At 45.4% G+C, this 13,897-nt stretch overlaps 1 protein-coding gene across 1 annotated transcript in view; it reads left to right on the top strand.

The window, feature by feature from the left end:
* The window catches only part of LOC136652498 (vomeronasal type-2 receptor 26-like), an 8,477-nt gene extending 611 nt beyond the window's left edge, over positions 1 to 7,866 (top strand). The window contains exons 2-4 of the mRNA XM_066629439.1: positions 2,830 to 3,107; positions 5,746 to 5,872; positions 6,956 to 7,866. Coding sequence (XP_066485536.1) covers positions 2,830 to 3,107; positions 5,746 to 5,872; positions 6,956 to 7,866 — 1,316 coding nt within the window. The remainder of the gene's footprint in view (positions 1 to 2,829; positions 3,108 to 5,745; positions 5,873 to 6,955) is intronic.
* The last annotated feature ends 6,031 nt before the right edge of the window (positions 7,867 to 13,897 follow it).

The following is a 13,897-nucleotide window of genomic DNA, read 5'->3' as shown; positions in this document are numbered from 1 at the left end:
GGTGCCCAAACTGCCATTTAGCCTGGCTTTTAAAAAATCTCCCTCTTCTTACTCCTTAGCTCAGTTATGGACCTCTTCACTCAGTACTGAAGGACAGAACTCAGTTCCCTACTTTATACCAAATGGTTCCAAATGAAGCCTCTAAATATGAAGAGATTGTGCATTTGATCAAATATTTTGGGTGGACTTGGATTGGCCTCATTTTTTCACATGATGACAGTGGAGAAGATTTTGGGGAAAGGTTGACAACTATGTTCAGTAAGAATGGGATTTGTATTGCCTTTGCAGAAAGGGTGCCATTTGTTACTATAGATATGGAAAACAAGAAAAGCATATTCGCTACACAAAACATTCTGGTCGCTCTTAATGCAACAAAAGCCAATGTGATTGTTACATATGGGAACACACTATATATGCTACGTCTAAAAGTGCTGCTAAATACATATGAACCACCGGCAACCAAATCCATGGAGAAGGTTTGGATCACAGCAGGCCACTGGGATTTTACCTCAACACCTTATCAAAATGCTTCATATATCAGACACTTCCATGGTTCTTTATCCATAGCAGTCCACAAAAATGAGGTGCCAGGATTTTCCACCTTTCTCCAGACATTTAACCCTTACAACCACCAAAATTATATTTTTCTCCAACAATTCTGGTCTTTGGCATTTGGGTGCTTAACATCAATCCCAAATCCCTTGGAGTCTAGGCTGAATCTCAAGAACTGTACAGGGGTCGAAAAGCTGGAGAATCTTCCGGGGACACAGTTTGAAATGAGGATGTCTGCTGAGAGCTACAGTATCTACAATGCAGTCTCTGCCTTGGCACATGCTTTACATGCTAGGTACTCATCCAGGCACATGACAAGGGTACGAGGACTCAAATTGGGGCTTCAGATGACACAGCCCTGGGAGGTAATGTAAGACCTTTTTCAACATACAACATACAACAAACCTTTATTAGGCATATAGTTTTACAACTAATATCTCCAAACAGTCATGTATGAAGGTATATATTAAAAGAGAGATAGGAAATAAGAGTTAAAACACACCAGTTTGCTTACACAGTTACTCCAAGTTGCTTAGAACCAGCAACTTAGCCCGCTTCAAGTTGCTCAAATGTAGAAATTTAGCAACTGGAAGGGTCACAGATTCAAATTCACCTGCCAGCAAAAGTTGTAAAGAAGAGACTTTTTTTGTTTCCTGATAATGAGGGGAGATACTCGTCTCTGAGCACCTGATTAAAAGCACAATGCAGAACAATGTGTGGAAGAGAGTCTACCTCTCTGAGGCCACAATTGCAAAATCATTCTTCCTTTGGGGCATTTCTAAACCTACCAAGTAGGTCATTAGAAGGCAACACATTGTATCCGGCTAATGTAAAAGCCCTCCTTTCAAAGGGGCACTCTAAGAAGGACAGGTATTTTGGTTGTAGACCAAAGGAATTGTTAAGATGGAAATTTAGGGGTGAACATTTTTTTTGTGCTGCAGCCAAAATCTCTTGCCTTTCTATGTCTATTAGTCTTGTTATCAAGAGCCTGATAGAAGGTAAGACCTTTTTCTTTCAGTACTGTTGTAAGGGGATGGTTACTGCATGAAGCAGAACATGAAACAAAACATGCTAATTCTTTTCTGTAGGTTTCATCCCCATTCCTTCTCAAACACCAGGGGGTCCCCTCATCTTATCTATCAGGATTGTTTTTCCATCCCCCCATGATGTTCGGATAGGCTTTCAGACCAGCAACTGCACCATGTACTGCATCCTTTGGGGGGGGGGGTCACTGTGATCCCCTCCAGGTAAGGAATAGTTCTTCCTTTGCCCTGGGCTAAGCCTCTGCTGTCCTGGTGGGATGACTCATACCTCCATCAGCAATTTTGCTGGTGCAAGTCTGAGTGATCCCAGATAGATGGATAGGATATTGGCAGAACTGCTGGTGCTGATAACTGTTTTTCCTGCCCTGCCTGCTAGAAGAAATGAAAGCTTTCCCCATGGAGAGACTATTCACACAGTTTCACATGCTAGGGTTCCGACATTCCAAATCCAGGAAACAGGGACGGGGCAGGTGCTATAAAAGCTTCAACAGGGATCATGACTCGCTCACAGAATGTGCAGTTTCATTACATCAGAAATGCCATTGTGAGAAAAGTCTACCTAAATGATATTCAGAAACTTCCAATGCCTATAATAATGCCATTAAGGAGAGAGAGAGAGAGAGAGAGAGAGAGAGAGAGAGAGAGAGAGAGTTTACAATTTTTTCAGTGGAAATCCCTACATCCCTGCAAACCTGTGAACTGTTTTGTCAGTCTTGAGCTTTTCTCTTTCTCTACAGCTCCATTCGTTTTTGAGAATACTCCAGTTCAACAACAGTGCTGGGGATGAGGTCTTCTTCAAGACGGAATTTAGGATACAGTGTGGGAGGCCTCTGCCATTCCCAGTCCTCCCAGGCCTGTCCCAGCCCCTTCCATCCTCCCCCATCCCAAAACACCCCTGCATTCAAAATGCCCTCCTACCAATGCCCCCCTGTCCCTATGCTAAACACATCTCTGGGGATGCCCTGTGCAATCTGTGTCCTATTTTGTCAATCCTGAGGTTATATTATCACTCTCCATGGTTAAATATTCTCCATGACCATATTAGCAAGTTACACTATCAATCCTCCCAGAACTCTGCTGCATTACTCTTCCCAAAAAGAACATTTGTCAGAAGAAACAAATGCTTTCCTCAAACAATATTCAAAGATTTCCAATTCCTATAGTCGTGCCTTTCATAATGTGAGAAGGGGAAGGGGGAGTTACAGTTTTCTATGTGAAAATCCCTATATTCCAGCAAACCTGTGTCCTGTTTTCTTAATCTTGAGGTTTCCTCTTCCTCTACAGCTCCATCCATTCTTGAGAACACTCCGGTTCAACAACAGTGCTGGGGACGAGGTCTTCTTCAACGAACACATGGAACTCTCCAATGGATACGACATTGTGAACTGGGTGGTTTTCCCAAATAAATCATTCGTCCAAAGAAGAGTTGGAACGATGGGTTCACAGGCTTCCTCGGGCCAAACATTTACGATTAAAGAAGGTGACATTACATGGCCCAGAAAATACAATCAGGTTGGCTTTCCATATGTTCAGGTTTAGGACTTGGCTGTTTCCTTTCTAACTCCTTTTGCATTAAACCTACAAATATATATCTCACATATTTAGAGCAGTTATGATAACCTCCATAATTCTGACACATAGCAGGTGACCGTGTTCACATCCTGATCCAATAATACATTGCCAGAATGCTCTGATGGGTTCAATAAACCTAGAACAACAAACATCTCCAACATAATTAGCTAACATAGTTTCAGTATCAGTAAGATCTTTATTGGCATAAAATACAGAGAAAGAACAAAACAAAACAAAAATATACAAAGACATCAGTCTTTTCCTCACATACTGCCCAGAGTTCCAGAGCTCTGCCTGGCAATTACCCCAGATAAAAAGGCAGTGACCCTATCAAGGGTCTCAGAGTCAGGTGTGGAAAGGAGAGACTGAAGCATGATTGAGTCCTCCCAGCCCTGCATCCTAGTTAGCAAAGGGCCTAGATATTTCTTGCGTGAGACGTCATGAAGTGGGCAGTAGAAAAGGGTATGTGTTATGGTCTCAATACAATCCCTACCACACTTGCATTTCCTCTCCGAGTAGGGAATACCACTGAACCTGCCCGATAACACAGCTGATGGAAAAGCATTACATCTTGCAAGTGTGAATGCTCTCCGAGCCTGTGGGCACTCCAGGTGATAAAAGAAGGAGGCCGGTTTCCCAAAACTGATTGGAACATGGAGATAGAGTGGAGAGCATGTGGTTCTGACGGCACTAAACAGCTCTTGTTGTCAACTTCCATTACAGGCTCACTTGGGCTTTTCATCGTAAGGCAGTGCAGAACGCATCCAAACTGGCGTCCTCAGCTATTTCCCGTTTCTTTTTTACCTGTGGCAATGGTTATGTTCCAGCCACTCTGGAGGCGTTTAAGGGAAAGATTCTTTCCCTGGTCCTTTATGGCTCTCCCATCTGGTATAAGGCTATTAACTAACCATTAGAACGCATTCAAGCCTCCTTTCTGCGGAAGATTTTGGGTTTACCCAGGTGCGTTCCCTACTCGGTTCTGTGTCTCGAGGTGGGGTTAATTCGGCTAAAGACGACTGCTTGGCTAAGATTACTGAAATTTTGGTTTAGGATTTTATTTAACCCTACCTCCTCTGGTCTAATGCTCCAATTACTGTCGGATTCAGTCCTGCCATTAGAGATCACTGATCTTCTAACCAAACTCAAGTCAATAGGGCTGGACACTGCAGAGCTAGGCATGATTGGTTGTGATGCTGCTTACAGAATCATCAAAGAAAGAATTCTTGACATTGAACAACAAGAGCTGTTTAGCTAACATAATTCAAACTCCTGAACTTCATGCAGGAATATTTTTGGGTTTGCTGAGATGCAGACTGTCTTCTTGCCATCCATACTGCTCAAGTTGAGGCTGAGCTCAACAAGTCTCAGTGACAGTAATTGGGATTTGCTCTCATCATTCCACCTACCCTGGCATTGGAGCAAATCCTCTCTTCAGCAGAGGTCCTGAGTGTCCTTTGGTGCTGAAGAATAGAAGACTCTCCAAGGGTTTCTAGCCTAGGCCAATCCCGCTGAATCAAAGAAGTTTTCAAAGAGAAACATATTTGTCTATTAGCTGATACCAAAGGGTCCTGATTGTTCACTTAACTCATGTCCCTCATTGTTTATGGCCAGCTGAACAACAATGAACTTTAAATTGTCTCTCCTTCAGCTAGGCAGGTGTAGCCTCCCTCCCCCACAATCCTGGAAAAAATACTAGAACCCAATAGATGATTCACTTACCCCTATAATTTCCTGAGAATAGATACTGCTTTCAAGTAAAGAATGTCAGCGTTGGGTGATCCTGGAATTCTGATACCCACGGGAATTCTCCTGCTGTGCACTATTGGTGATGCACTATTGTGAGAGTATGTATGCATCCCAATTGAATCCCTCATTATGATTCAGCCTAGAAGTTTGTCATCTTCATCTTGCCTTTCCTCATCTGGTAGCAAGACTACACCTACACCTATTTGCAGGGAAAGAATATTGAAATGAAATTCCAATAGTAATTGAGTCAGTTTTAGGAATTCACTGGATATCTTTCAGATTTCTCAAAAAAAAAGAAAGAAAAGAAAAAAGATAAACTAAGGAACACACCTTGGTGCGAAAATTCTAGGTTCTGCTAGGAAGCCAGTATCTGTGAAGTATCATACCCCCTAAATCCATAATAATATATTAATTATGGATTTAACATAGTCATAGTATATGGAATGGTCATGTTATTAACACTGTGATTGGATGGAGGGTTGTTTCCAAAGGGAAAGCCAGTAAATATTTGACTTTATTGTATTTCACATTCATTACTGCGCAAATGTTAGAATAAAATAAAATATGAATAAAATTACAGGTAGCAAAAAAAAAGAATCAATACATTAGTGTGCAATCCCAACCCATTTTCCAGCACTTAGGTAAGGGAAATGCAGCTCCGAGGTAAGGGAACAAATTTTCCCTTACTATGAGGAGACCTCCATGAGTGCCACCCAACTGCAGTATGCAGCACATGTCCCATTGGCGCAGCAATGCCAGTGCTGGAAAGTTGGTTAGGATTGGGGCCTAAATCACAGCCATTTAAATCTCATACTCTGTTATCTCTGGGTAGACGTTGCCCCATTCTATCTGCACTGAGAGATGCCAGCCTGGCTATCACAAAAAGGTTCGTGAAGTGGACCCGTCTTGCTGCTATGATTGTTTTCAGTGCCCAGAGGGGACCATTTCTAATCAAACAGGTATGTGATTCCACAGATGCTATCCAAGCGTTCTCAAAGATGGACTATGTGGAGAAAAATAAAAATGTTTCCCTTTTGCCAATTCCAGCCCTTTTCTGTTTCATATGAGGTACATATTATGCTTTCTGCATTTGTTTTCATTAATTTACAGCCCATTCCTAACCTCCAGAACCATGTCAGCCCTGCCACCCTGGCAGCCCTTCTGCCGGTGGCTGCAGCATAGATGCTTGTGCAGCAGGGGGAAAGCCGCAGACCGTTAGCAGGGTGGTACAGACTGGCTGTTGACAGGACTGAGACAGAAGGGTAGATATTGGGGTAGGATGCAGTGAGTCGCAGTGGACACACACCCAACAGTTTCCCTATGCAACAGTTTCCTATTTATGCCACCAACAAGGCTGGCACAGATCTGAGAAGTCCCACCAGGGATCATGTGGTGGGCAACAACCTGCTAAGTATTTTACCTTCCCACCAGTCTTGCTTGGCCTCCCCCCACCCCAGGATGGTGCATTGGGTGCCGCCGCCAGCGTGCCAGCAGCCCTTCATCCAGTGCAAGATCCCTAGATAGGGTGGGCCATAAGCCTCCATACATTTAGTTATTTTTCCATTTCTCTCCGTTCTTTTCATGACTCCCTATTTGTCATTTTGTGTTCTTTGCTCTCTGCAAAACTGCCTTGTGATTGCCTTTTTTAATATCCCACTATATCCTGGATGACATGCTTTCCCAGGGTACTGTTGGAGGAAGATATCAGTTCTTCCAAAACCACGATGGCTCTCAGTGTATCTGGGTATCTTAAAAAAAATATCAAATGGCAGCCAGCATGGCAGCTGCAACAAATAACAACTTCAGTTCCAGAGAAGATAACACTTCTCTCTCTGCACAGCCTTGCTTGGTGCCAGCAGATCGTGTCTTTGCCACCAGCAACTGTGCTGGCAGCCTCGTTCTGCATGCCTGCCATGTGCCAGCACTTTTGCATGGATTCTGCAACCTCTACCAGCAGAACATAAGCTCCTCCAGTGAGCATTTTTAATAAGATTAGATGTTCCACACTCTTTCAGTGCACTGAACATTTCTCCTTCTTCCAGATATGGATCAGTGTGAAGAATGCCCAGAGGACCAGCATCCAAACCAGCATCAAACTCAATGCACCCCAAAAGACATCACTTTTCTAGCCTATAATGAAACTTTGGGCATAAGTTTGGTTTCCACCACAGTTTCTTTTTCTCTGCTCACAGCTTTGGTGCTTGGAATCTTTATGAAATATCAAGACACTCCCATCGTCAGGGCCAACAATCGGGATCTGACCTACCTTCTCCTGATCTCCCTCTTGCTCTGTTTCCTTTGCTCCTTCATGTTCGTCGGACGACCCGGCAGGATGACCTGCCTCCTCCGACAAGCTGCTTTTGGAAATGCCTTTTCTCTTGCACTGTCTTGTGTTTTGGCCAAAACCATCACCGTGGTTCTGGCATTCATGGCCACCAACCCAAGGAACAAGATGAGGAAATGGGTGGGGAAAAAACTGTCGCATTGTGTTATCTTTTTTTGCTCCCTAATTCAACTTGGAATATGTACCAGCTGGCTCAGTACTTCTCCTCCTTTCCCAGATCTTGATATGTTCTCACTACCTGGGCAGATCATAGTGGAATGTAATGAGGGTTCAGACACCATATTTTACCTTGTCCTGGGCTACATGGGCTTTCAGGCCAGTGTCAGCTTCACTGTGGCTTTCCTGGCCAGGAAACTGCCTGACACTTTCAATGAGGCCAAGTTTATCACCTTCAGCATGTTGGTCTTTTGCAGTGTCTGGGTCTCCTTTGTTCCAACCTATCTGAGCACCAAGGGGAAGTACACAGTGGCTGTGGAGATTTTCTCCATTTTGGGCTCCACTGCTGGGTTACTGGGTTGCATTTTTTCCCCTAAATTGTTCATTATATTATTGCGGCCCAAAATGAACACAAAAAATGTTGTTTTGAAGAAGAAAAATTCTACATGCTAAAGATGATATTTTGTAACTATGTATATGTCTTCCTTGTTCTGAATTGCAAGGAAGGGAGTCAAGGATTGATAGTGTGAGCCATATTTCATTTCCTCATTATCACTATGGCAAGCAAGCTGTACAACTGAAGAGAAGCAATGTAGAACAAGTTATATGATAACTACCCAGCTAGAATGTGATTTGGGAGCCTTCCAAGAATCCAGAATTTTATGTACCGTAGAGACCCTAGCTTGACACAATGCAGACCGGAATTGTTGCTTCAGATTCGAGTAACAGGTTGCTGATCAAAATCTCCCCCAGATTAAGGGGTTTTTGGCCTACTGCTGCTGTGTAGCCGGAGGGATAGATATGTATTATTTATTTATTTTTCACATATTTATACTGCCCTTCCTCCAAGGAGCTCATGGTGGAATATTTCCTTCTTTCTTTTGTCCTCATGATGTAGATGTACTCTGAGGTAGATGAAGCTGAGAGGTAGTGACTGGCCCAAGGTCACCAAGGAAGCTTCATGACTTAGAAGGGATTTGAACCTGGATCTTCCAGCTCTTTTTCATTCATTCATTCATTCATTCATTCATTCATTCATTCATTTGTTTGTTTGTTTGTTTATTTATTTATAATTAACACACAGAGACATACAAACATATAACATACATTTAGGAGCACTAAATACCATATACCATTACTAATTAATCATACTATATCTCCTAATTTTCTTCTTCATCTATTTCTACCTCTTATTGATTGATCCATTTATTTATATAATATACAATAAATTTTCCCTAATGCCCTAGACCAGGGGTGCTCACACTTTTTTGGCTCGAGAGCTACTTTGAAACCCAGCAAGGCCCGGAGATCTACCAGAGTTTTTTTTACAATGTTCGCGCCATCATAACATATAACATTTATGTGTACAATGTATGTTGGTGTACCTTGAGCCCCACTGAGTATAACAGGACTTACTCCTGAGTAGACATGCCTAGGATTAGGCTGTGAGGCTGCAATCCTAGCCACACTTACCTGGGAGTAAGCCCCATTGAGTACAATGGGCCTTACTCCCAGCGTTTCCTCCCAGAGGCACCTGAAGGGGGGGTCGGTACTCCGCGATCTACTCATTTTGCCTTGCGATCTACCGGTAGATCGCCATCCACCTATTGAGCACCCCTGCCCTAGACTATATTTTCTAAATATTCACTTTCTACCAAGCATAAACTCCACACGTTTACATTTCCAGCTATATTTTTAAAATATTTTTCCCATTTTTTTTTAATACATTCTAAATCATATTTATCAATTTCTTACGTATTCTTTTTTTTTTCCTTCAAATAAATTTGGGCTAATAAATATTAACTGAATAAATTTTCCAATTTTCTTTAACCCTCAGATTACCCCTCAGGGTTCTTTTTCTTTCTTTCTTTTCATTTTTCTCCCGTAATATCTTTAATAATTTATCTCTATAACAGAATCTGATAGATCCACGCTTTCTTATATAGGGTGTGTTCATTCTTTCAGTGAACTCGGATATATTTTCTCCTTCTTGTTCCAACAAATTTGTGCACTCCTGTTACTCTGTCCATTGTATCTTTATTGATCTCCATCAGTGCCTCTTCTTCATCCTGTTGATCATCCTGTTGATTTTCCTCCTTGTCTGCTTTTTCACTCCCTTGTTTATCTTCTGCTTGTTTCTTCGCATCTTCCAATTGTTCCTTGTACATATCTATCTGTTGGGAAAGAGTCTCCAGACTGGCTTCAATCTGCGAGGACCAACTCAGCTGTTGTCGCTCCATAACAAGCAATCTCTCCATATTAATCCAGATTTTCTGTAGCCACGTTTCTGGAACAGAATCCATTTTGCAATTTCTCTCTAGTTCACTAGATGTCCACAATGTATTATTCTCCTTACTTCCACTGCGTCATTACTACTCTGCCATCCGCATTCCTTCCATACCACTTGCAGATAACAGTCCAGTTGACAGAGAGAGAAACTAAAGGAAAGAAAACAAAGCTCTTTCAAAGCTGGTGCAGAGAAAACAAAGCTCTTTCAAATCTAATGAGAATTATATTTATATCCAATTATGTCCAAGAATAATTCTGCATTTTAGTTCACACCCAAGTTATACTGTTGGCAACCTTCAGCCTCGAAAGACTTTGGTATCGCGCTCTGAATGGTGGTTCTGGAACTGATGCGAGCTGCGTTGTGCTCAAGCCGCTCCGGGACAGCTCCACTCTGCTGCTGGAGCTCTGCTGACGGCTTGGCACGGCAGACAGCTGCACAGCTGTTGTTGTTTCTGTACCTCAAGGCCGAAGCACTATCACCCCCGGCGACAAGGAAGACTCAGAGGCAGAAGTTCTCCACCACACTCCTCCTTTACTAATGTACAGATATTTACAAAGACCAAGTAGTACAAATGGTACACGATCCACTCTCCAACCAACGTAGCCTCCGGCTCACAATACTCTGCTTCTCCCACACACTTGCTTGCCTCTGCTGGACATTTATACTTCCTGCAGCCAATCACAGCATTGGGAATACTGTGCAGTCATGCTGACTGTGCTGTTGCTGCCACACACACACACACTCACATGAAATCACCTGATGCAATATCACCTGATATTGCATCAGCATGAAGCTCCCAGGATGCTGTGCAGTCCTGGTCTGGCCAAGGCTTCAGGCCTGTTACTGTACAGCCAGCAAATTACCTGTCAGGACTGGGGATCAACCCGTGACAGGAACAGCATTCTGCATTTGGAGCGAGGTATTATCCCTTTCTAAAGTCGCCCCCGGGGACAGGACCTTGCGATGGGGCGATTGTCAGTTGGGTGTTAACCGTGTTTCTGTTTTTAAGGTGTTCTAAGACCGACCAGCGAGGTAAGGGCCAGTGGGACCACCTGAAAAGAGCTGCCGATGTGGATATCTGCCCGGTTCAGGCGGTTGTGGACTACCGCCGTGTGGCGCCCCGGAGGGACGGGCCATTTTTTCGGCATCAGAATTCCTCCCCCTGACAGTGTATGAGTTCAGGGTGGTTTTTAATGCCACTTTGCAGAGGCTTGGAATGGCAGCCGGGCATTGACGGCAGCCAGGTTCGGCTTCCGTGCAGGAGCTATCCAGAGGATCGGGCAATGGCACTCGGGTGCCTTTCAATATTACATTCGCTGAGGCCCGCCGGTTGCAGGGCCTGAGTTTGTCGGGCTCCCCCAGTGGTTGGGGGGGCATGTTGACTGGCATCGCCAGCCTTGGTGTTAATATGGAGGGAGGGGGTTGGAGTCCCTGGTTGTGTTGCCTAATGGCATCTTCTTGCGTTCCAGTGTTAGTGGCTTATGTTACTTTTTCTGTTGCAGGTCTTTGTTGGTCGACTCCCATGAGCGTCCTGATCTGCGGTCGCTCAATTCTCTTTTGGGCTTGGAAGAGGGCGTTGGCCGACAGCTTTGGCTCCCAGTTGGGACTGGGAGGCCTGGTCAGTGTCACCTGGGCTGCCAGAAGGGGCATGCGCTGGGAACAGTTCATGCCATTGCTGCTTAATTATCTGGCATGGCATCCCCCTCCCCAGGTAATCATGGTACATTCAGGGGAGAAAGATCTGGGCCAGAAGACTTCAATGTCATTGAGGCTCCAGGCCCATAAGGAGTTCTCATTGCTTAGAAGTTGGTTCCCGGGGATTGCTATCCTTTGGTCCAATCTCCTCCCCTGGCGTGTTTGGTGCAGGGCGCGGAGCGTCCACAGAATAGACGTCACCAGGAAAAGAGTGAACACTTACCTGGGGAGGGTAGTAGTTGAGCAGGGCGGGGCAGTGATCCAACACCCTGCTATCGGGTTCAGGCAGCCTGCCCTGTTCCACAGCGATGGGGTGCACCTGTCACCAGTCGGCAATGACTTGTTTTTATCCGACCTGCAGCAGGGCTTGAAGGATTTCATCCTTGTGGGGAGCGGGGAGGACAAGCACCAGGCTGTGCTCCCCTGTGGCAGGATACATGCGGAGCTGGGTAGGTAGGCATCTGGCTTGGTGTCCGTCCAAGGCAGCAGGGGGAGGGGTGAGTCTGAACCGCTCCTATGATGTGTGACCAGCTCTAGGAGGCAGGCAAGCGAGCCCCTTACCTGTACTGTCAGGCTGGTGAGGCTGTGTCTACTGGTCTGAAGTCCGGCTGCCTTGCCCCCTTTGGGGGTGGCATTGAAAGGCCTAGGCTGGCTATTGAGAGCTGGGGCCTCGAGCCCAATGAGTTCGCAGGGGAAGGCAGATGGCTAGGACCGTTTCCCCCATATTGCCCCACACGCTTGTATGTTATTGTTATTGCCCTGCTGCAGTTAAGACTGAATAAAGTGGCCCATTATCATTGAAGCCTAGGTCTGGTCTCTTTATTTGCGGGTATGGGGGTAAAGGGTTTATTAGAAAATTATTATTTATAAATAATAAATAAGTGGCTCAGCAAGAAAATGGAAGTGATCAAAATAATTTGTTGTTGTTGTGATGTTGCGGACCAATTCTCAGGGTCTCACGGACCACCTGTGATCTCCAGACTATAGGTTGGGAACCAGTGACTTATATAAAAATAAAAAAGAAGGCAAAGCAGCCATCCCATGCTATGAATTAAGGCTGTAATCCTAACCACACTTTCCTGAAAGTCAGCCCCATTGAACAAAATAGGACTGAGTAGACCTGGTTAGGATTCTGCCCTTAGTGTTGTATATTATATACTCTTGCACTGTCTCGAATACAGGTCACTCACTCGGAAATGAGTCCCACACATGCAGACATGAGTCTGTCTCTGGGTGTGCTGGCTTACTTTTTCTGAGGCATGAAAGACATTATGGGGCCATCCTTCAGACAGGGCAAGCAGCAGGGAAATTCCAGCCAGGAGACAGGGAAGGGTTAATGTTTTGGTTTTGCACTGAGAAGGGGGGAGGTGGGAGCATATCTGAAGGAACTGATAATCATTGGATGGTTTTTTCCCCTAACAAGTGTGGAAAGAAGGTGTTGGCCAAGGCTAGTGGTGGTTCTTAGTCATCCGGAAGAAATGGCATGGTTTCAGCAGGCTCAGTGAATGACTGGCCACAGTGGAACTACTTCTGAGTCAAGATGCAGAGGAGTGGGTCATACTGGTAAACCTGCCAGCTGCTGCATGTGACCCTCCTGCCTCACACCGCTTCTGTCCCCACTCTCACGCAGTTTGTTCCACCCCCTCCCACCTTTTTTACAGATGGGATGGGGATCCCAGGGGAGTATCAAATGAGAACTCCAACATACATACATACATACACACACACACACACACCCGGCAGCAGCTCCGGTTTGTCCAAAGAGCCACAGCTGACTTCTTTGCCAAAAAACTTGGGACTGGAGTCTTTTAAAGTCCACAAAATGCTCTTGACAACTCAGAAAGTCTGCTTGTTAGCAGCGGTGTAGCTAGTGAGCAGCAGAGGAGTGGTCCACCCCAAGTACCAGCCTTGGGGAATGACACCTCATATGACCTGTGAGAGGTGCCCCAAAAGGGGGGTCTCTTGGGATCACCCGGCAGGGTGCCAAGGGTCAGCTGGATGGCCTCTTGGGTCCCCTGGGTGGGGTGTCCACCTCCCTGGGGTTCCTTGCAGGGGAAGCCTCAGACCAAAGAAGGGGGAGGGGGTTCACAACACCCTTATCATCCTCCCTGGAAGCAGGACCCAAGGCCCTTGCTGTTCCGGAAGGGACTCCTGCCTTCCCGCTCCAGAACTGCCTGTCATCACAGGCTTCCCTGCTTTTATCCTCCCCAGCCACACCCTCGGCTCCTCCCCTCCCTCCCTCTCTAGGCTTAAAGGGGCCCTGACCCTAGCCTGCTGCCCTCCTCTTTGGTGGTTAATGGTAACCCTGCTCTGCTCAATGCTCTGGTCAGGTGAGGTCTGGGGGGCAATCTCTCCCACCCAGCTGAGTCTTGCCTGGTCAGCTGGAGAGGCAGTGGTGGCTCTATGGCTAGGCAGTTCTGCCCCTGGCCTGCAGCCAGGTAAGGCAGGGGTCGGGCAAGGGACAAACCCAACATTGCTAACATTGCAGAGGTTAGGAAT

The sequence above is a fragment of the Tiliqua scincoides genome, chromosome 5, assembly GCF_035046505.1.
Source record: "Tiliqua scincoides isolate rTilSci1 chromosome 5, rTilSci1.hap2, whole genome shotgun sequence".
Classification (NCBI taxonomy): Eukaryota; Metazoa; Chordata; class Lepidosauria; order Squamata; family Scincidae; genus Tiliqua; species Tiliqua scincoides.
Note: the sequence above shows the minus strand (reverse complement) of the source record. Positions and strands in the feature narration are given on the sequence as shown.